General features: G+C 48.6%; 1 protein-coding gene across 1 annotated transcript in view; it reads left to right on the forward strand.

The window, feature by feature from the left end:
• LOC140393924 (collagen alpha-3(VI) chain-like) overlaps window positions 1–21,884 on the forward strand; it is a 369,822-nt gene extending 347,938 nt beyond the window's left edge. Inside the window, exons 49-52 of the mRNA XM_072480566.1 lie at window positions 11,791–11,961; window positions 12,110–12,160; window positions 17,562–17,732; window positions 20,885–21,884. Coding sequence (XP_072336667.1) covers window positions 11,791–11,961; window positions 12,110–12,160; window positions 17,562–17,732; window positions 20,885–20,925 — 434 coding nt within the window. The 3' untranslated portion in view covers window positions 20,926–21,884. The remainder of the gene's footprint in view (window positions 1–11,790; window positions 11,962–12,109; window positions 12,161–17,561; window positions 17,733–20,884) is intronic.
• Window positions 21,885–22,454: the final 570 nt, after the last annotated feature.

A 22,454-nucleotide genomic window follows, 5' to 3' on the forward strand; every position in this document is an offset into this window, starting at 1 on the left:
AAACCTCCTTTTCATCGGCGTGACCCGGTGCTCCAGGCTCACGCCGACCAGCGAGGAGGTGAGTGACGGCCTGGGGGGTTGGCTCTGGGCAGGAAATGGCGGGGCCGCAGACTGATTGCGTGAGGAGAGGTGTGTCTCGGCTTGTGTGTGTGTGTGTGCGGCGGGGGGGGGGGGGGGGGGTGGTTAGAGTAGGCTGGGCTCCGGGGGAGTGCCGGGAGGGGGTCCGTGCTGGGGTGGAGGTTGTGGAGGGGGTCCGTGCTGGGGTGGAGGTTGGGGGTTGGAGGGGGTCCGTGCCGGGGTGGAGGTTGGGGAGGGAGTCCGTGCTGGGGTAGAGGTTGGGGTTGGAGGGGGTCCGTGCTGGGGTGGAGGTTGGGGAGGTGGTCCGTGCTGGGGTGGAGGTTGGGGTTTGGAGGGGGTCCGTGCCGGGGTGGAGGTTGGGGGGGGGGTCCGTTCTGGGGTGGAGGTTGGGGGGGGGTCCGTGCTGGGGTGGAGGTTGGGGGTTGGAGGGGGTCCGTGCCGGGGTGGAGGTTGGGGGGGGGGTCCGTGCTGGGGTGGAGGTTGGGGGTTGGAGGGGGTCCGTGCCGGGATGGAGGTTGGGGGGGGGTCCGTGCTGGGGTGGAGGTTGGGGGGGGGGGGGTCCGTGCTGGTGTGGAGGTTGGGGAGGGGGTCCGTGCCGAGGAGGGTGATGGGAGGGCAAATGAGTTGGTCCACCTGGCTAGGTGCCAGCCTCCAACAGTTGGACCCATGCGGTCCATGCCACCTGGCTGGGGGGAGGAGGGGATATGGGCAATGATGACATGTCGTCGTTCCCCTCCCCCCACCAGGTCATCCAGCGATGTTGGCCACCGTGGTGGCAGCCGCTCATGTCTATGTTGCCCTGGATGAGGAGGAGGAGGAGCGTGCCAGAGAGGCGGCGCAGGCTGCCGCAGAGGGGCAGGCGGCAGCCGCCCAGGCTGGAGGGACACCTGACCGACAGGGCGAGGAGGGGGAGGAGGACGTCGCGGCCCCACGGCAACGGAGGTACCCGAGGGCGCCCCGTGTGCACCGGCCCCGCCAGTCATACCAGGACCTCACGGACCGGGAATGCAGGAGGAGACTCCGGATGAGCCGGGAAACCGTGGCACACATCTGCCACCTGCTGGCACACCTGTCACCGCGTGGCACTGGCGGGGGACACCCTCTCCCCGTGTCCCTCAAGGTTACGGTGGCCCTGAACTTTTATGCAACGGGGTCATTCCAGGCACCGAGTGGGGACCTGTCCGACATATCGCATGCATCGGTGCATCGGTGCATTCGGGCAGTGACAGATGCCCTTTATGCCATGGCGCACCACTACATCCGCTTCCCCGTGGACCGGGCCAGCCAAGATGCTCGGGCTGTGGGCTTCTCTGCCGTGGCCGGGTTCCCCATGGTCCAGGGCGCGATCGATGGGATGCACGTCGCCGTGCGGCCACCTGCAGATAACAGGGCCGTGTTCACTAATAGGAAGGGGACCTATTCGATGAACGTACAGGTGGTCTGCAACCACCGCATGATGATCCTGCACGTCTGCTCCCGTCACCCAGGCAGTGTACATGACTCATTCGTGTTGTCGCGGTCATCCATCCCCGGCATGTACGAGGGACGCCATCCCCAGCTGAGGGGCTGGTTGCTGGGCGACAGGGGCTACCCATTGCGATCGTGGCTGATGACGCCTATACGGAGGCCACGCAATGAGGCGGAGAACCGCTACAATGATGCCCATGTAGCGACAAGGGGAATGATTGAGAGGTGCTTTGGCGTGCTGAAGATGCGTTTCAGGTGCCTGGACCTCTCTGGGGGCGCCCTCCAGTTTCGGTCAGATAGGGTCGGCCGCATCATTGTGGTGTGCTGCGTCCTGCACAACATAGCCCAGCAGAGGGGTGATGTGCCGCAGGCAGAGGAGGGCGGAGTGGAGGAGCAGCGGGAAGAGGCACAGTCCTCCCCAGATGAGGGGGATGGGGGCAATGGTCAGGGCAGACGGGGTAGACACAGACGGGTGGCTGTCCACCGTTACCGGCTGGCCCAGCGGGCACGGGACAGACTGATAGCTGCCCGCTTCACTGACTAGATGGGCGTGGGAATCGGGTAGTATGGCCACAGACCGCACACCATGGCAACAGCCGACCACCCACACCCCCCACCCATCCACCCACCCATCACCCTCACCCCCCTCCCCAACCCCACACACCCCACCCGCATGCACACCACCCCCCCCCCCCCCCCCCCTCCCCCCATTGCCGATCCACCTGCGGCACAACGGGCCGGGCTCACCCAGTTGCGGGTGGACGCGTGTCTATCGCAGGCCATGGAGGATGATGACAACCCGCCCTGCGATGAGCTCCTGGCTCTACATCGTTGGACTATGTCTGACCCATGGCCACAGTACCACCATCCACCCAGACCATCCCTGCATGCGGCTGTGACACTGCAGCGCACGGTCCCGTCCTCTGCCCGGGGGATGTTGATGGCGGCCCAGGGGGAAGGGGGCAGACTCACCTGGGGCTGAGGTAAGACCACCCCTCACACACACACTTGCGCTCAACGTACATGACACGCCCGCACACTTTGGACAGAGCATAAAGGCAGCTTCGGTAGGTGTAACATTGACTTTAATAACCAAAGGAGTTCATGCACGTGCCCTAGCCCCTAAAACTCATCTGTGTCCTGCACCCGTGCCAACTTACTCAGTGTCTAATTGTTTGGCCTTACGGGCCCTTTGACTACGTCTACGTGGTTCCCCAGACGGGACAGCAGAACTGGAGGTGGACTCCTGTGATTCCTGCCCTCTGACACTGGATCCCTTTGGCGGCCGTTTCCTGGGGCGTCCTGGCCTAGATGGGCCAGGCTGCGGCCCGGGCGACTGGGATGGCGAGCTGCCAGCCTGTCCTGCCCGTTGCCCACCCGATGCACCTGGGACGGAAGGGGGGGAGTCCGAGGTGTCGCGGTGTACCGGGACCTCCCCTACAGAGGGAGCCGGGACGGACCACACCACCTCCTCCTCCCTCGGGGTGCCCGATGGCCCCCAGGCCTCTACATGGGTGGGGGATGCGAACGGACTGGCCATCCGACGCCCCCCCCGACATCTGGCGCTGCCAGTCCTGGAGGCCCGTGCTGGTATCGACAGGGGTCTGCAGGTTTGCAGCCATGGAGCCCAGGGTGTTGGCAAACCCTGTCTGTGACAGTGCGACGCCGGCTCGCACATGGCCACTGGCACCGATGCCCTCAGCGATGGCCTGCTGAGACTGGGCCATGGCCTGCAGAGACTGGGCCATGGCCTGCAGAGACTGGGCCATGGCCTGCAGAGACTGGGCTATGGCCTGCTGAGACTGGGCCATGGCCTGCTGAGACTGGGCTATGGCGTTGAGCGCCTCTGCCATCTGGCGCTGGCACTGGCTCATGGCCTCCTGTGAGAGGGCAGCCATTTCCTGGGCCACAGACGCCGCCTGCACGGAAGGCCCCAGGCCTCGCAAACCGTTCCCCATGTCTGACACCGTCGCACCCATTGCCTCCACCGCGGACGCCACCCGTGCGGTGTCAGCCTGGGTGGCACGCATGACCGGGACCACTCCCAGCTCCTGGACGCGGGTGGACTCCTCCACCTGCGACCGCAGCCGCCGCAAGCCACCCGTCACCCTCTTCGCTCGTCTCCGGGTCGGTGGTTGCATCGGATCTATGTGTGGGTGTGGTAACTGCAGGAACCCGGGATCCATCTGGGCGGCAGATGTTCGCTTGGCCTGGGCTGCCCTCCGACCGCCCGGTCCCTCTGCTGCTCCTACCTCCACCTGCTGTACCGGGACGGCTGTGTTGTGCGCACCAGTGAGTGTACCAGACGCCTCATCACTAAAGTGCCCAACCGTGGTGAGTGTTTCTGCGATGGTGGAGGGTGTTGGTGACAGCAGTGGCGTTGTGTCGTGCTCTTCGTCCCACTCTGACTCCATGGCACTTTGGGGTGGGGGTTCGTCTCCACCCATCCACTCTGAGTCACTGTCCGGTATTTCGTCTTCCCGGGTAGGGGTGTCCTGGGTAGTGCTTTCCCGGGTAGGGGTGTCCTGGGTAGTGCTGTCCCGGGTAGTGCTGTCCCGGGTAGGGGTGTCCTGGGTAGTGCTGTCCCGGGTAGGGGTGTCCTGGATAGTGGTGTCCTGGGTAGTGGTGTCCTGGGTAGTGATGTCCTGGCTCGGATGTGACGGGGGCCTGTGGCTGCCCCCCTCATCGCTGGGTGGTCGCTCCCGCACGTGACGAGGGTGTCGTCTCCCTGTTGCTCCAGGTCTCTCCGTCTCCCGTGGTGTGCGAGGGGCATCCTGCGGGCGTCGCATGCTGGAGGGTCCGGGTCTCTCCGTCTCCCATGGTCTCCGAGGGGCATCCTGCGGGCGTCGCATGTTGGAGGGTGCGGGTCTCTCCGTCTCCCGTGGTCTCCGAGGGGCATCCTGCGGGCGTCGCATGCTGGAGGGTGCGAGTCTCTCCGTCTCCCGTGGTCTCCGAGGGGCATCCTGCGGGCGTCGCATGCTGGAGGGTGCGGGTCTCTCCGTCTCCTGTGGTCTCCGAGGGGCATCCTGCGGCGGTGTGCGTCTGCGGGGATGGGTGCCTGGACGTTTGGTCCTGCGATACACAATGAAGCATGCATGGTTAGACATCAGGCAGTGATCAGATGATACGGGGGAGGGGGATATAGGGGAGGGGGGATATGGGGACGGGCTGTCGGTGGCTCACTTGCTGGTGGGCCCCCGCCCTCTGCATCAGCAACCTCCCGGTCCTCAGGTCCGCCAGCCAGTTCCAGGGCCCTTTCCTCGTGTACGGTCAGTGGCCTCTCATCAGCGGGCCCTCCTCCAGTCCTCACATGCTCCCTATTGTTGTGTGCGTGCTTCTCCTGTGGGGGGGTGGTGGTGGCAGGGGTAAAAGGCAACAGTGTTAGGCAGGTATATGAATGCACGCCATCGGTTGCCCGTGCATTGCAGAGGTTCAGGTTAGGGCTGGATTCACTTGGGGATATGGGGGATATGGGGGAGGGGGGAATAGGTGGGAGGGGGGATATGGGGGATATGGGGGAGGGGGGGATATGGGGGAGGGGGGATTTGGGGGATATGGGGATATGGGGGAGGGGGATATGGGGGATATGGGGAGGGGGGATATGGGGAGGGGGGATATGGGGAGGGGGATATGGGGGATATGGGGGAGGGGGGATATGGGGGAGTGGGGGATATGGGGGATATGGGGGAGGGGGGATATGGGGGATATGGGGGAGGGGGGATATGGGGGATATGGGGGAGGGGGGATATGGGGGATGTGGGGGAGGGGGGATATGGGGGAGGGGGGATATGGGGGAGGGGGGATATGGGGGAGGTTGGATATGGGGGAGGGGGGATATGGGGGATAGGGGGATATGGGGGATATGGGGGACATGGTGGATATGGGGGAGGGGGATATGGGGGATATGGGGGAGGGGGGATATGGGGGAGGGGGGATATGGGGAGGGGGGATATGGGGGATATGGGGGAGGGGGATATGGGGGATATGGGGGAGGGGGATATGGGGAGGGGGGATATGGGGGATATGGGGGAGGGGGGATTTGGGGTATATGGGGGAGGGGGGATATGGGGCATATGGGGGAGGGGGATATGGGGGATATGGGGGAGGGGGGATATGGGGGAGGGGGGATATGGGGGATATAGGGGAGGGGGGATATGGGGGATATGGGGGAGGGGGGATATGGGGGAGGGGGGATATGGGGAATATGGGGGAGGGGATATGGGGAGGGGGGATATGGGGGATATGGGAGGGGGAAATATGGGGGATATGGGGAGGGGGGATATGGGGGATATGGTGGATATGGGGGAGGGGGGATATGGGGGAGGGGGGATATGGGGGAGGGGGGATATGGGGGAGGTGGGATATGGGGGATATGGGGGAGGGGGATATGGGGGAGGGGGATATGGGGGAGGGGGGAATATGGGGGATATGGGGAGGGGGGATATGGGGGACATGGGGGAGGGGGTATATGGGGAGGGGGGATAAGGGGGATATGGGGAGGCTCACCCTGCCTGCTCTGACGAGGTCGTTCACCTTCTTGTGGCACTGGGTGCCTGTCCGTGGTGTTAGGGCCACAGCGGTGACGGCCTCTGCCACTTCCCTCCACAGACGCCGGCTGTGGCGTGGGGCAACTCTGCGGCCGTGCCCGGGATACAGGGCGTCCCTCCTCTGCTCCACCGCGTCCAGGAGCGCCTCCACATCGCGTGACTCGAACCTCGGGGCTGAGCGACGGCCAGCCATCCAGTCGGGTGTTGCGTTCGGGTGTTCCGGTCGGGTGGGGGGGGAGCTGCGCGGCCTTATGAGCCGTCACGCCATGCAGCGCGTAAGATGCTGCACGGCGTGAACCACTGCGCAAGCGCGGATCCCGTTACGTCGCTGCTAGCCCATTTCGGGCCGGAGACTATCGTCCCATTTTTATGACGTGACGCAAGTGGGATTTGCGCCGTTTTTTGCGCCGATCGGCGGACTTTCCGCCGATAACGGAGAATTTCGCCCCTTGTATTAAAATAAATACCATTCAATCTTGCTAAACGTCCTTGTGACTAAACTGGTCTGGAAATTCTATGCCTTTCTGACTCACTTAATGTCTCTTTAAATTTTGGGTCTGCCTCTCCCTGCTGAATCTTCTCTCAGGATCCCAGAACCCTGCCTCGCTACTTTCATCCCTCCCCAACAGCACTTGCAAAGCTCCCTGCAAGGACATTGGTCCCATTTCTGTTCAGGGGAAAACCGTCCGCTTTGCACAGGTGATTGTGAAATCTCTGCTCTGCTTATTGAAACATCAAACACCAATCTTTCTCATTATTGCAATAGCACAGCAATACAGCAACTTGTATTCGTACACCCTTTTTGATATAGTGAAACTCTTCACAGGCATGTTACGAAACAAAACAAGATATTAGGGCAGGTGACCAATAGCTTGATCAAAATCATATTTTAAGGACAGTCATAAAAGGCGGAAAGTGAGATAAAGAAGTGGGGAGGAAATTCTAGGGTGTTAGAAACTTGGCAGCTTTTTGTATTTTTTCCATGGGTTGAGGGTTTCATTGGTAAAGCCAGCATTTATTGCCCAACTCTAATTGCCCTTTAGAAGGTGGTGGTAAGCTACCTTGAACCACTGTAGTCCAAGTGAGGCAGGTACACCCACGGTGCTGTAGGAGCTCCTGCAAGAATGAAGAAACAGCCATATAGTTACTTGTCAGAATGGTGTATGGCTTGGAGGGGAACCTGCAGGTGGGGATATTCCCATGGATCAGCTGCCCTTATTTTTCTAGTTGGCAGAGCTTGTGGGTTTGGAAGTTGATGTCAAAGGAGCCTTGGTGAGTTGCTGCAGTGCATCTTGTATATAGTGCACATTGCTGCCATTATGCATCAGTGGTGGAGGGAGTGAATGTTTAAATTGGTGAATGTAGAAACACAATCCTCGAAATCAAACATTGAACGGTGGCACAGTGGTTCGCACTGCTGCCTCACGCCGCCAGGGAAACAGTTATAATTCCGACCTCGGGTGACTGCGTGGAGTTTACACATTCTCCCCGCGTCTGCGTGGGTTTCTTCCGGGTGCTCGAGTTTCCTCCCGCAGTCCAAAGATGTGTGGGTTAGGTGGCTGGCCATGCTAAATTGTCCCTTAGTGACAAAAGGTTAGGTGGGGTTACGGGGATAGAGTGGGGGAATGGTAGTCGGTAGTGTGCCCTTTCGAAGGGTTGGTGCATCCTCAGTGCGCCGAATGGCCTTCTGCACTGTAGGGATTCTATGATTGATGTAATAATGAACAATTCATAATGGATTATAAATGGGAAATATCTGTTTGACCAACCTTGTTGAATTCTTGAAGAGAATCAGGGAATGTAGACAAGCTAATGCAGTATAATTTATCTAGGTTTCCGAAAGGTTTTGATAAGGTACCAAATAGTAATCTAATGAAGAAGGGCAGAGCATGCTGAGTCACAAGACAAGTGGCCTAATGGATAGATAACTGGCTGTCGGGAGTGTTGTGTTATGTAATTTGGAATAACACAAGCTGTCACTTGATGCAGTTTTGAGTAAAAGCTGCTCCAGACTTTGAAGTGAGTTCAATGTGTTTTATTGAACTATTAGCACAGTTCTCAATGAGTTTGACTCTCTGCTAATCTAAATGTAGTAACTTAGTCTAACTTAACCAGCCTTGCTTTAAGCCACGTGCTGGGGTGTGATGCTGAGGATACACCCTGTCTCACTCTGTAGATGTTGGTCTGTGGAAAGAGGCGGGGTATGAGTGCCTCATCCCTTTTATAGTGGAATACCACCCCTGAGTGTCCTGACTGCTCATAGGTCGTGTGCTATTCTATGTGTTCATTAGTTGAGTGTTTGCATATCATGAAAGGGCGAATGGGTGAAGGATAGCTTTTCAAAAGTGGCAAAAGTTGGAAAGTGAGATCCAACAGGGATCCGTACAGGAACCACTATTGTCCACAATTTCTCTTCATTACTTAAACTTTGAATGAAACAACATAACTTCTAAATTGTGGGGAGGTGATAGGGCATGTCAATAATGAGGAGGAATGCAACACGTTACAAGAAGGCATTAATAAACTTGCAGAATGGGCACATGACTGGCAAATGAATTTCAACACTTAACAATGTGATCTGGGAGAACAAATACACAGATCATTACAAGGAGCAACACTGGTCAATAAGGTTATTTAAAATAGCAAACCAAGCAACAGGATATATTTCTATATGGATAGAATTAAAAGTAGAGACGTTATAATGAACTTGTATCTAACCTTGGTTGGACCAGACTTAGAATGTTAAATATAATTCTGGTCATCACATTGTAAAAATGAGAGGAAGGAGTAGGACAGGGTGCAAAAAAGATATACCAGGTTTATACTTGTCAGGCTGGATCCTAATTTGTTGAAATAAAAGATTGAAGGATGTTTTCGTGGAAGTTATGAAAATATTGAAAGGTTTTGATCGTGCAGATATGCACGACGGAATTTTCCCGCTGCACCGCCAGTGGGATCTTCCTGTCACACCGAAGTCAATGGACTTTTGGCTGGCTTGCTGCATGCGCTGCGGAGGGACCCTCCGCAACAGGGCTGGAAAAGTCTTTCATACTGCATGTTTTCATTTGCAGGGAAGAGCAAAAATAAAGATGATCGATACAAGATAGTCATCAAGAAGTAAAACAGGGAATTGAGGAGTCATTTATTTAGTCAGAGAGATGCTATTATGAATGGAGTTGTTCAGACGAATAATATAATGATAAATTGCCCTTAGTGTCCAAAATTGCCCTTAGTGTTGGGTGGGGTTACTGGGTTATAGGGATAGGGTGGCGGTGTTGACCTTGGGTAGGGTGCTCTTTCCAAGAGCCAGTGCAGACTCGATGGGCCGAATGGCCTCCTTCTGCACTGTAAATTCTATGATAATCTATGATAAATAAATTTAAGGGGAAGACAGATGAACATGTGAGGGAGAAAGGAATAGATGATCATTCTATTAGCCTAAAATGAGGAAGGATGCAAGGAGAATGTTGTGGAGCATAATATTTTATTCATTCATGGGATGTGGGTATCGCAGTATTTTTGCCCATCCCAAATGAACCTTGAACTGAGTGGCTTGCTAGGCCATTTCAGAGGGCATTTTACATCAACTACATTGCTGCAATTCTGGAATTACATATAGGCCAGACCAGATAAGGATGGCAGATTTCCTTCCCTAAAGGACATTAGTGAACCTAATGGGTTTTTACGACAATCAGCAATTGTTTCATGGATCATCATTAAACTTTTAATTCAAGCTTTTTATTGAATTCACCATCAGCCATGGTGGGATTCGAACCCGGGTCCCCGGAGTATTCTCCTGGGCCTCTGGGTTACTAGTCCAGTGACAAGACCACCACACCACCGCCTGCCCTGCTTTACTGTTTGGATAGAATGGCCCATTTCTGTACTGTATATTAATGTAACATTTAATTATCAATAGAACTTCAACACATCCATAATGTGGTAATAAATATTGAGCTGTAAACACCAGACAGAAACTTTAGTCCTGGCATAATTACCATAGAACATAGAACGATACAGCGCAGTACAGGCCGTTCGGCCCACGATGTTGCACCGAAACAAAAGCCATCTAACCTACACTATGCTATTAACATCCATATGCTTATCCAATAAACTTTTAAATGCCCTCAATGTTGGCGAGTTCACTACTGTTGCAGGTAGGGCATTCCACGGCCTCGCCACTCTTTGCGTAAAAAACCTACCTCTGACCTCTGTCCTATATCTATTACCCCTCAGTTTAAAGCTATGTCCCTCGTGCTAGCCATTTCCATCTGTGGGAGAAGGCTCTCACTGTCCACCCTATCTAACCCCCTGATCATTTTGTATGCCTCTATTAAGTCTCCTCTTAACCTTCTTCTCTCTAACGAAAACAACCTCAAGTCCATCAGCCTTTCCTCATAAGATTTTCCCTCCATACCCGGCAACATCCTGGTAAATCTCCTCTGCACCCGCTCCAAAGCTTCCACGTCCTTCCTATAATGCGGTGGCCAGAACTGTACGCAATACTCCAAATGCAACATGACCTCATGACTCAGGAACTCAATCTCTCTCCCAATAAAGGCCAACACTCCATAGGCCTTCTTCACAACCCTATCAACCTGGGTGGCAACTTTCAGGGATCTATGTACATGGACACCTAGATCCCTCTGCTCATCCACACTTCCAAGAACTTTACCATTAGCCAAATATGCCGCATTCCTGTTATTCCTTCCAAAGTGAATCACCTCACGCTTCTCCACATTAAACTCCATAGCAGGTCCTTTTCCAGTGGATATCAACATTGAACCTTCCAAGCCAGAATTCTTTCAGCAGAGTTTTCACTCTGGCTGCAAGAACTATTTCATTTCATTTCTTTCCGTTTTAATTTTTCATATTGAGTCAGGCAGGAATTTTTGTTGTTATAACTGGATGGAATCCATTAGGTTTATATGAAAATATTGGATAATTTATTTTGGGTGAGGGATGGTTTACTGGATTGATTTCAGACCAGTGTCTGGCATATAATGTTGTAAAAATATATTTCCTGTTTTGTGAGTGACGAAAGTCACAACGTTCGAGTGAATTTAGTACAAATTTATAGGGGCTTTAGTACAAATTCACAGCGGCTTTTCACAGTAACTTCATTTGAAGCCTACTTGTGACAATAAGCGATTTTCATTTCATTTCATTTCATGTTTCCACTGGAATCGACTCTACAATCTGTTACAATGACTGGCGCTCTGAATTTATCTCATTTCCTGACTTACAGTGTCACTGGATTCAGTACAGCATGGGCAACTTGGAGGTTTTGGGCGCATGAAAGAAAACCAATGCATATGACTGTGGGCCTTTCCAAACTTTGGAAATGGTCCATACACATCCATATTGCATGGAACTGTTTTGTTAATTTATATCGATGAGCCCAGGGGTGAGACTCCTATACAGGCAAAGAAAAATGATTGGACACAGCGCCATTATTTTACCAAGTATATTTGCTGTCAGCATCCTGAGGTGGGTCCCCATGCCATTAAAAGAGCTAACATTGCACTGCTGGTATTGTATTGTTGCTGCTGGAGATTAAACTTGTCTCTTGCAGCGATTACCCACCATGATTACACCAAATGCCAATGGGGGTGATAATAACTTTTCAACTTGCATTATCCCATTTTTAAAAAATAGTTTGTGTTAACAACTCGTATTTTACACATAAATTTCACAGATCGGTGCATGCTGGACTTTGACGCTGGATCGCAGTGCTCAGAGTATAGTGCAAAATGGTTCTTTGACAGCAAAAACAACATCTGCACTCAGTTCTGGTATGGCGGCTGCGACGGTAATGGTAATAGGTTTGACACAGAAGCTGAGTGCATTGCAGAATGCACAAAAACAAGTAAGTAATATAGCAGGGGAGGGAATACACCATATTGCCTAGAATAAGAGCACTGACCATTGATTAGTTTTTTTTTCTTGCAGATGTTAAAAATATAGAAAATATCAGGAAAAAAGCAAATTAAACTCCCTATCATTTTCTCCCACAGTGCTGGAAGAAAGCACATCAGGGCCCAAGCCTGAAGCAATCACATTGTCAGGTAAAAAGTACACTTATAATAAGCTTCTCAGACCATAAAGCTGACAGCATTTTAAATGTGGTGCAAATTGAGTATTTTTCCAGCCACAGTCTGGAAGGAATTGAGATGCACAGAGAAGATAGTGTGGATGAGGGTGAGAGGAAAGAAGACTTAAGCAGGCAGAGGAGACCATTCAGAGTTTATTGAGGGGATAGCAAAATGCTTGAGGTCAATAGAGATCAGGCAGAGTCACAATAATCGGCTGGGGGACAGGAGGCAAGAAACAATGGGCTGAACTTTATGGCCTTTCTCAATGACAGGATCTTCAATCCAGCCGATGGCAACCCCTCACACTGGATTCCCCAGTGGTGTGGCCGGCGAACAATGCAAGGCGCCGTTGATATCAGAGTGTTCAGAAGATCCTGCCACCAGCCAATGGCAAGCTACCTCTGCTGCCAAAAACACTCCGCGGGATTAGGGGGCGTAAAATTCCACCCAGCATGTGTGTTCAATGAGATGACTGAAGGATCAGTTTGGAAAAGGAGGAAAATGTATTGGAAAATAAATAACTTTAAGAATTTAGGATGGCTTCTGATTGTTCTGTTTGCTACATGGCATGATCCAGGAAGATCACCAAGTTAGATGATTTCATCTGGAATGGCAATAGAGGCATAATCATTTCTAATAGATCCATAGGAGAGAGAACAATCAGTCAGGATTCCTACCTCTTCCCCATTTAGTGACCCATACACATAAATATTGGGTGAGGATAGAATCAGAAACATGGGATATGATTTTTGGGTCCATTGCCCCAGGAGCAAATCCCCTTATGGCCGCTAAATCACGCGAGAGGGCCAAAACGGAATTTGTGCCAGTGAAATCTCAGTTTGAGATCTTCCCCTCCCATGTCTGTGATGTGGCCCTTTCTGGGCATAAACCTGATTTCCATAAATTTACGCTCATTTAAAATAATATTAAACAACTTTATGCTGCAGCGCCCGTGCTCGTGGAATACTCCCCCCTGGTGGTGAAAAGTCATGCCAATGCAAACCACTACTGGTTTTCGAAAACAGACTGTCATGACCATGTTTTGGGTGTCTGGAGACCCTGAGGTTGAGAGCCGAGGCTGGACATTGTGCCAGGGGGCAGTGAGGTGGGCACTGCCAGGGAGTAACCCTCTTCCATTGGAGTAGGGAAACTTCCCCTTTTAGCAGTGCGGTTAGAGAGGGATGCACCCCAACAAATGTGCGGGGAGGGGGAGTGCCCCACGATACCTCTCCAGCATTTTTCCCCATTCTGTCCCAAGTGGTATATGTAACTCTGTAACATTCGCTCTCTCTCCATCCTGGTACTGAGGACGCTAACTCCCCACATCCTCCCTCCAGTCATGTGTCTGAGTGCAACCTTCCCCATTTGTACTTCCCCAGTGTAGACCAAGAACTGCAGTCGCCTTCTCCCTTCTCCTCCCTGAGGCCAGTTTCCCTTCTTCTCCAGTACAGCCCCAGCTGAACAACCCTTTCTCCTGTCTGAGGCCAGTTTCACCCCCCCTCCCCTTCGCCCCCGTTCCCCAGTACAGCTCCAGCCCAGTAATTCCTTATCCTGCCTGAGGCCAGTTGACCCTCTTCCCCAGTACAGCCCCAGTCCAACAACCCCCTCTGCTGCCTGAAGCTAATTTTCCCCTTTCCCCAGTACAGCCTAACCAACAGCCCTTGTAAAGCCTTACCGCTGGTCTGGTAAGTAGACACTTGCCTGTGAGTTGCCCCTAAAAGCAGTGTGGTGCTGCCTGCAAAGTCTGGCACTGATTCCTGCGCACGTTGCGTGATGCAAGCTAGGCAAGTTATCCTAATGCACAACAGAAGAAGTCACATTCAAATGTTACAAGGAAAGAAGTAGGTTGTGTGCCTGGACATGTGTATGTGTGAGTTTGTGGACAGCAAAACTGGCCAGTGATTAAATCATGAGAGATAAGTGAGAAACATGTCAGTAGAACATTAGAGCACAAGGATAGGTGTGTGGTCCAAACAAGGCTTTTTTACACAAATGAGTATAAGAACCAAATGTGAATGAACTGTCGGCACAAATTCAACTTGGAGGGTATGACATGGTGGACATGAATGAGACCTGTGATAAAACAATCAAGACTGGAAACAAGTTAATAATATCCCCAGGAAGGATGGAGGAAATGGGGAAAAGGGAGGAGTAACTTTAGTGATTTAGGATGAAATCATTTCAATTATAAGAGAGGACACAACAAGATGTATGCAGGGACTAGAAGCTTTATGTGTAGAATTAAGAAATACAAAATGGTTTCAGACTGTATTGGAAGTTTTGTGTAAGGCCTCCTGGTAGACCCGTGAAGTGACGAATTGCAAATTCAGAGAAGAGACAAGAATGTAGTAAAGTCAGTTTGGTTTTAAGAGGAGATTTTAACTTCTATTTTAACTAACGTGAGAGAAATAGAAGATTACATATCAGTAAAATAATGAATGGACAGGATTTTCCCACTGTATTTGAAACCCTGATGTTGGCACTGGTGTTGTTGGGGTCGGTCCTGAGCCAGTGCTTGTCAGAAGCCAGACTGGCACAACAATGTCCCAGAGGCAACCTCCTAATTGGTTTCCTCAAATCCCCCCCTAAACCTCCTGCCTCTCACCTTGATTTTGAGACCCTTGTTACTGACCCGTCAACGAAGGGGAACAGTTGCTGCCTATCTACCCATTTCCATTCCCCTTATAATCTTATATTCCTCGATCAGGTAACTCCTCAGACTTCTCTGGTCCAGTCAAAACAACCCAAGCCTATCCAACCTCTCTTCATAACTTAAATGTTCTATCCCAGACAACATCCTGGTGAAACAACTCAGCATCCCCTCTAATGCAATCACATCTGGGTTACTCTGAGCAGTTTTGGTTAACACACCTTAGGAAGAATATATTGGCCTTGAAGGGAACGCAGAGTTGGTTTCCCAATGGTTAAATTAAGAGGGTGATTAAAGAAACTATAAATTGTCTTCAATTTCTGTGCCATAGTTGAATTATTATCACTGAGCTCAATTAATATATTTATGCTGGTGTGTACAGGATTACATTAGTACTGTCATTCTTGGCCTTCTCCAACCTCTAAATCACTTTACCTGGTCACTACCAGTCAACTGAATTCCCAACTCATAACAATTTGTTCATCCCTGCACACCTTTCTCATAGCTCATAGCATCAAAATGATCAAAGTTGTGAGCGATATCTACTGTGACTGTCGTGCTCTATCGCTCTCTGCAGAATGTGCTATGGTTGACCATGTAATCCACTCCAAACACTTCCTCCTTCCTCCAGCTCCATGATTGACCTTCAACAACCATAATCATCTTCCTTTCTGCTAGGTATGATTCCAGCCAGTGGAAGGTTTCCCCCGATTCTCATTTTCTTCAGTCTTGCTAGGGCTCCTTGATATCATACTTAGTGAAATGCTGCCTTGATGTCAAAGGCAGTCACTTTCTCTCAGCTCACCTGTGGAGTTCAGCTCTTTAATCCATGTTGAACCATGACTGTAATGAGGTCAGGAGCTAAGTGACCCCGGCAGATCATCAGTGAGCAGGTAATTGTTGAGCACGTGCTGCTTGATAGCACAGTTGATGACTGTTGATGAAGTGCTGGTGATTTTAAATAACTTGACAGTTTGATGGATCCACAGAGTGTATCTGCCCTTTGACAGGACTTATGGCATCACAAAAGATTTGTAATCCACACACTGCAGGATAAAGCTCTAACTCTTGCTACAGTGAACATGGGTTTGTTTTGAATTCAGCACTGCGGTAAAATGGCCCTGCTAAGTTTGTGCTTCCGACATATGTATCCTGCATTCCCCTCTCCAAATCCCCTTTAGTGCAAATGGGATATGTCAGAAATTGGGACAGGACTTCCAAATCTGGGTCCCATCTGCCAATTTAAAGGTCCCTGGCATCTCCATAGTTCTGGAAGAATTCAACCCATTAACTCTGTTTTTCTCTTTATAGATGCTGCTTGACTGCTGAGTAATTCCTGCATTTTGTGTTTCTTCCAAATATTGTTAATTTTCAGCATATGGATTTTACAAACGACATGCCTCAATAACACCCAATGGTTTCTATTACAGAATTACATTTTAAACCAATAACAGAAATTCATTATAGCTGGTGTATTTGTTATTTAATCTAAAGCTCTGTAGGCCAGAAATACAGGGTGGCACAACACATAGTGGTTAGCACTGTGATGCATTATGTGTGCACTGTGTGTGTTCCGATTCTGTGCTCCAGTTTTCTCCCACAGTCCAAAGATGTGCAGGTTAGGTGAATTGCCCATGATCAATGCATGGGGTGAGGGGGATGGGGCAGGGCAGTGGGCCTATGCAGAATGCTGTTTTGGAGGGTCGGTGCAGAGTCAATGGGCCAAATGGCCTCCTTCTGCACTGTAGGGATTCTATTGATAGAACTATTTTATTTTCATGATAATGCATTTCAGATTAATACAGAGCTATTTTTGATAATTGGTACGTGAGTGGCACAAGTGACCTTTTAAATTCAGTCAATTGTGGGAAACATCTCAATCTGGGCCCCCAATGAAATAAATCTTTGGAGCTTCTTGTGGGCGCAGCATAAACACTGCCGCCAATTCAACAACAACTTGTATTTGTATAGCACCTTTTACGTAACAGAACATCCCGAGGCACTTGATAAGACAGTTAGAAAACAAACTGTGAAACTAAGTAACATAACCAGATGTTGAACCAGATAGAGGTAAGATTTAAGGAGTGTCTGAAAGACAGAAATGATACAGAGATACGGAAAGGTTTAGGGAGGAAATTGCATAGCAGGGAACCCAGCCAGCTCAAGATTCAGCCTGCAATGGTGGACCGGTTAAAATCAGAGATGCTCAAGAGATCAGAATTGGAGGATGGCTGATATCTTGAAAGGATTTTGTGCTGGGGAGATTGCAGAGTTCTGAAGGGAAATGACCAAAGAAGAACCTGAGAATAAGGATGCAAATTTTAAAATAGATACATTGCTTAACCTGGAGCCATTCTAGTTCAACAAGCACTGTGATGATTGGTGAAAGGATCTTGGTACATATTGGGACATGGGCAGCAGAGTTTTGGTTGATCTCAAGTTTACAGGGGGTAACACAGCTGAGGTGAGTTAGAATAGTCATAATTCAGCAATAATTGCTGCTATATTTGTTGTTCAATGAAATATATGGCAATATTTGCTAAAGGAATGAAATAGCACAATTTAGGAAGCTTGACTGATGCTGGAATGAAGCACACTGATATAGCAAAACAGAAGGAGCTTTATTCTATCTAATAAGTTGCCTTATGTATTCCTACGTACCCTTTATTTATCCTGTTTTGTTCAGTTGTTCAACAATTAATCATATTACATTTATTTTCACAGCTAAAGATATATGTGAATTACAGCGGGATGAAGGAAATTGCCGAAACTTTTCCCTCAAGTGGTACTATGATGTAAAGACTAAATTGTGCACTCGGTTCTGGTATGGTGGGTGCAACGGAAATAAAAACAGATTCAATACACAGGATGAATGCAGCAAGACTTGTGCTGAAGGTAAAGAACTTCTAATGCTATTGCATGGTAGGAACCAAAGATGTTTCTTATTTTGTGCAAGGCGGTGATTCTGGAAACACTAAATGCATGAGGAAACAAAACACCATGAATCTGCACCTACGACTCACAAAAGAGCCACATAGCAATGCTCCATTGAGGTAAAAAATGGCAAGAAATTTGGCCACTGTTGAAATGCCAGAAATAGCATTATACAGAAGAGCATGGTAGAGTGAAAATTATACTGAAGAGCATGGTAGAGTGAAAACATGGAGGGTACAATTTTCATCTTCATTAGTTTTCAGTGAAACGTAGGCAGGATTTCAGTACCCCCAGAACTTTAACATTTTGCCTCCTGGCTTTATTTTGTATGGGAACAACTATTGTGAGCATGTGTCCTTTCCTCCAAATTAAGCCTCAAACAGCATATTAAATAATGTGTATTCATTAATGTTTTTATGTTTTCTCTTAAACTACAGTAGCATAGGTTAGCACTGTTGCTTCACAGTGCCAGGGTCCAAGGTTTGAGTCACGCTTGAGTCACTGTCTGTGCACGTTCTCCCGTGCCTGCGTGGGTTTCCTCCGGGTGCTCCGGTTTCCTCCCAAACGCCCCGAAAGACGTGCTTGTTAGGTGAATTGGACATTCTGAATTTTCCCTCGGTGTACCCGAACAGGCGCCGGAGTGTGGCGACTAGAGGATTTTCACAATAACTTCATTGCAGTGTTAATGTAAACCTACTTGTGACAATGATAAAGATTATTATTATAGGTTACATACTTACATATTAAATATCCCGCTATTCTGCCTCAGCAATACTCCCCAGTCCTTACATCAGAATAATACTACACCAACTTGGAATTTCTATCTGCTTGATATGTTGAAGAGTTAAAGATTAATAATTTAATTAACCTATTTAACTAAATATAACTATACTGGCCATAAAGCAAAAGGCTTTCTATGATAGCAAGGAAATGAATGATTGTAACAGTCTTAACCATGATCATGTAAATGTTAGCGCCTGATGTAAAACATAGTGTGAGGGATCAATTAACCATGAAATGAAAGAATTTTTAGCAAAATACTGATCAATAAAACTGGTCTTCAAATAATTAAAGAACAAATAGATCACCAAGTCTTCATAGAATCCATTGAATTCCTACGGTGTAGTAAGGGACCATTCAGTCCATTGAATTTGCACCAACTCTACGAAACAGCACCCTAACCAGGCCCACTCACCCACCATATTCCTGTAACTCCGTAACCCCATCTTTAGACTGTGGGAAGAAACCGGAACCCTCGGAGGAAACCCATGCATGGAAATTATCTGTTGTAACCAACCTAAACTGTTTATGTAAACAGACTTCTGAAAAGGATTTGAGGCCAGATAAATCAAGACAACTGATCTGAGAACTGTACCTCAGAAGTAGGCATGGAGTGTGATTTTCCAGAGACAAAAACAGAAAATACTGGACAATCTCAGCAGGTCTGACAACATCTGTGGAGAGAGACGAGAACTAACGTTTTGCGTCTAGATGATTCTTTGTCAAAGTTGGAGAGAACTGGATATAGGGTCAGATTTATACTGTTGTGGGGGCAAGGAGCAGTGGGGTTGGAAAGAGGGCCAGCGATAGGTAGAGATTGACAAAGGTGTTGTGGACAGAAATTCAAAAGGAATGTAAATGGGGGTCTTTAAGGCTAAGAAGGGTGCTGAAAGGCACATGAAGAGATTAGAATGTGTTAATGGCAGAACAAAGGTGAGCAGTGTGTCAAAGTGTCAAACTAGGAACAGTTTAGAACAGGTGTGCAAGGCAAGTTTGTTTACACAGCGGGTGGTAATTATATGGAACACGCTGCCTGGGGAGGTGGTGGGAGCAGGTACGACAGCAGCATTAAAGGGGCATCTAGACAAATATATGAATAGGGTGGGAATGGAAGGATACGGACTCCGTAAGTGCATACGGTTATAGTTTAGGCGGGTACCATGGTCGCTGCAGGCTTGGAGGGCCGAAGGGCCTATTCCTGTGCTGTGTTGTTCTTTGCTCTTTGTAGGAACAGGGAACAGATGGCCCAAGTGGGGTGGGGGTGGTAACAATGGTGAGGGAAAAACAGATCAGTGGAAGAAATAAAAATGGGGTGAAGGTAGAGGAGAGGGTTGACAATCTGAAGTTGTTGAACTCGATGTTAAGTTCAGAAGGCTGTAACATGTCTCATCAGAAGATGAGGTGCTGTTCCTCGAGTTTGCTCTGGGCTTCACTGGAACATTGCAGCAGGCCAAGGACGGAGATGTGGATGGGAGAGCAGGATGGTGAGTTGAAATAGCAAGTGACAGGAAAGTCTGGATCCTGCTTGCGGGTGTACAGAAGGTGTTCTACAAAGTGGTCAACCAGTCTGCATTTAGTCTCTCCAATGTAGAGTAGACTGTATTGCGAGCAGCAATGCAATAGATCAGATTGAAGGAGGTGCACATGAAGCGCTGCCTCACTTGAAAAGAGTGTTTATGCCCTGGAATGGTGAGCAGGGAGAAGGTAAAGAGGCAGGTGTTGCACCTTCTGTGATTGCATGGGAATGTGCCGTGGGAAGAGGATGAGGTATTGGGGGTGATGGAGGAGTGGACCAGGGTATCCCAGAGGGAATGATCCCTGCAAAATGCTGATGGGAGAGTGAGGGGAGGTTGTGTTTGGTGGTGGCTTCATGCTGTAGTTGGCGAAACTGGCAGATAATGCTTCTATGAATACGGAGGCTGGTGGGGTGCAAAGTGAGGACAAGGGGGACCAGGTTTTCCAGAATTAGTTGGACATCTCAAAAGATAGAGAAACCAGAAGCTACACATTGTGCACTATAGACTGTTGACCTATGCTATATATGAATGAAGTGTATTTCATTCACTCTGCCATAAAATGTCAGGGACGTTCTCAAAGTGCACTGATGTGATTCATGCAAGGAAGGAACAGTTGATCCAGTACCTCTTTCTAATTTTATTGGACTAAGCCCAGGTCCCAGAGGTGAAGTATTGTGCCCATCAGTATCTCTCCATCTCCTTGGCTTTCAAATTGGCAACTATTTCCATGTAACTTACATTTGGTCAATTTCTCTATTTATGAACTCAGATTCTTTATTTATAGAAAAGAAACATAAGATACGCTTTATTTTTAAGGACGGATTCAAACCAGAATGGTAACTACAATGGGAACGTAAATGAAATAAAGACTATGCCCTACATATACCTCTGATAGGAGCCGGCGACTACAGGCTGCTATCAATCCCAATATGCTAAAGGTTCAACAGATACTTTGCACTGTACTTCTAATAGCTGTCATTAATCAAATGTTGAAGAGTTTGAATTTTTAAAAGCTGCATGTTTTAATGGTGCTAACTTTGAGTCTGGGTGCTAACTTTGCGTGGATATAATCTGTCCACTGTTGCATACGTAGACATTTATACAGCTTGTTTCTCTTGTCTGTCTGTTCTCTGTTTTTTCATACTTAATATGAACATCTCTAACTTTCACATCACTTCAGTGCAAAAAATTGTTAGTGACTAACACTACAATGCTTTTTTAAAAAAACACATGATGTACACAGAACAAATCCTATACAAATCACATTCGGATAAAATTATATTAAAGAAAGCTTCAATTGTATGTATATGCTTTGAACATTTTTTAAAAATGAGGGTGAATTATTAGAGTTAGATCACGAGCTGAAATGAGATATGTACCCACAAGACATGTAAAAATTCAACACGTGGATACTCAATTACAAAAATAACCATTCTTTTTTTTTAACTATGCTTTCTGTCATTCAAGAAAGTTTTTCAGTGATATTTCGAAGACTTGCTCTATTTTGTTAAAAGTTTCTCCCCATACTGGCTCTCCTAAGAGAGCAATGTAATTTTTTGTGTACTTTAGAAATGTCTCTCTAATTTTGGAATTATAATAGATTATGTACAGATATGCAACTTTCTGGTCATGCAAGATAGTAGGCACCTTGAAAAGATAACACAAGAACCCTTTTAGGAATACAACTGGGATTACACTTTTGAGATAAATCATTTTCAATTCCGAGGCTTGAACGTATGGGTCATTGTTAAATTGTTTGACTTTAATGCAGATACAGATGAGAAACTTTCTAATAAAATTGTTCTTAAATTTGAAATGTTTTGTCTCAAGATTGTTTATTTGTGTTAAGCTTAAAGAGTCTTTGCGTTGAACATAATCAATGTCAGCATTGGGAAACATACCCACTGTCGATATAATTTACATCGGGGTGATAGGATTGCATATGACATGCAGGACAGAAACAGGCCAATCAACTGAACCAGTCCATCCTGATCTTCAAGTGCCTCTTGAGCCGTCTTCCATCTTATTTGATTCAAATCTACCACTGTAACCATATTCCCTACTCCCTCATATGTATGTCTCGTTTCCTTGTAATTGCATTTATACAATTTGCTTCAACCACTCCGTGGTAACAAGTTTTACATTCTTAAAACTCTTTGAGTAAAAAGCACTCTATGATAACAAGTTTTATATTCTTAAAATTCTTTGAGTAAAGAAGTTCTTCTGAATTCCCAATTTTGATTGCTTGGTGGCAATCTTGTATTGACAGCCTGGAGCTATGCTCTTTGCCTACAACAGGAAACATTCCCTCTGTACCCATTCTATGGAAATCCTTCATAACCTTAAATACCTCTATTCTTTACCCTTCTCTTTTCTGTCAATCAAT

This window comes from Scyliorhinus torazame, chromosome 2 (assembly GCF_047496885.1).
Source record: "Scyliorhinus torazame isolate Kashiwa2021f chromosome 2, sScyTor2.1, whole genome shotgun sequence".
Classification (NCBI taxonomy): domain Eukaryota; kingdom Metazoa; phylum Chordata; class Chondrichthyes; order Carcharhiniformes; family Scyliorhinidae; genus Scyliorhinus; species Scyliorhinus torazame.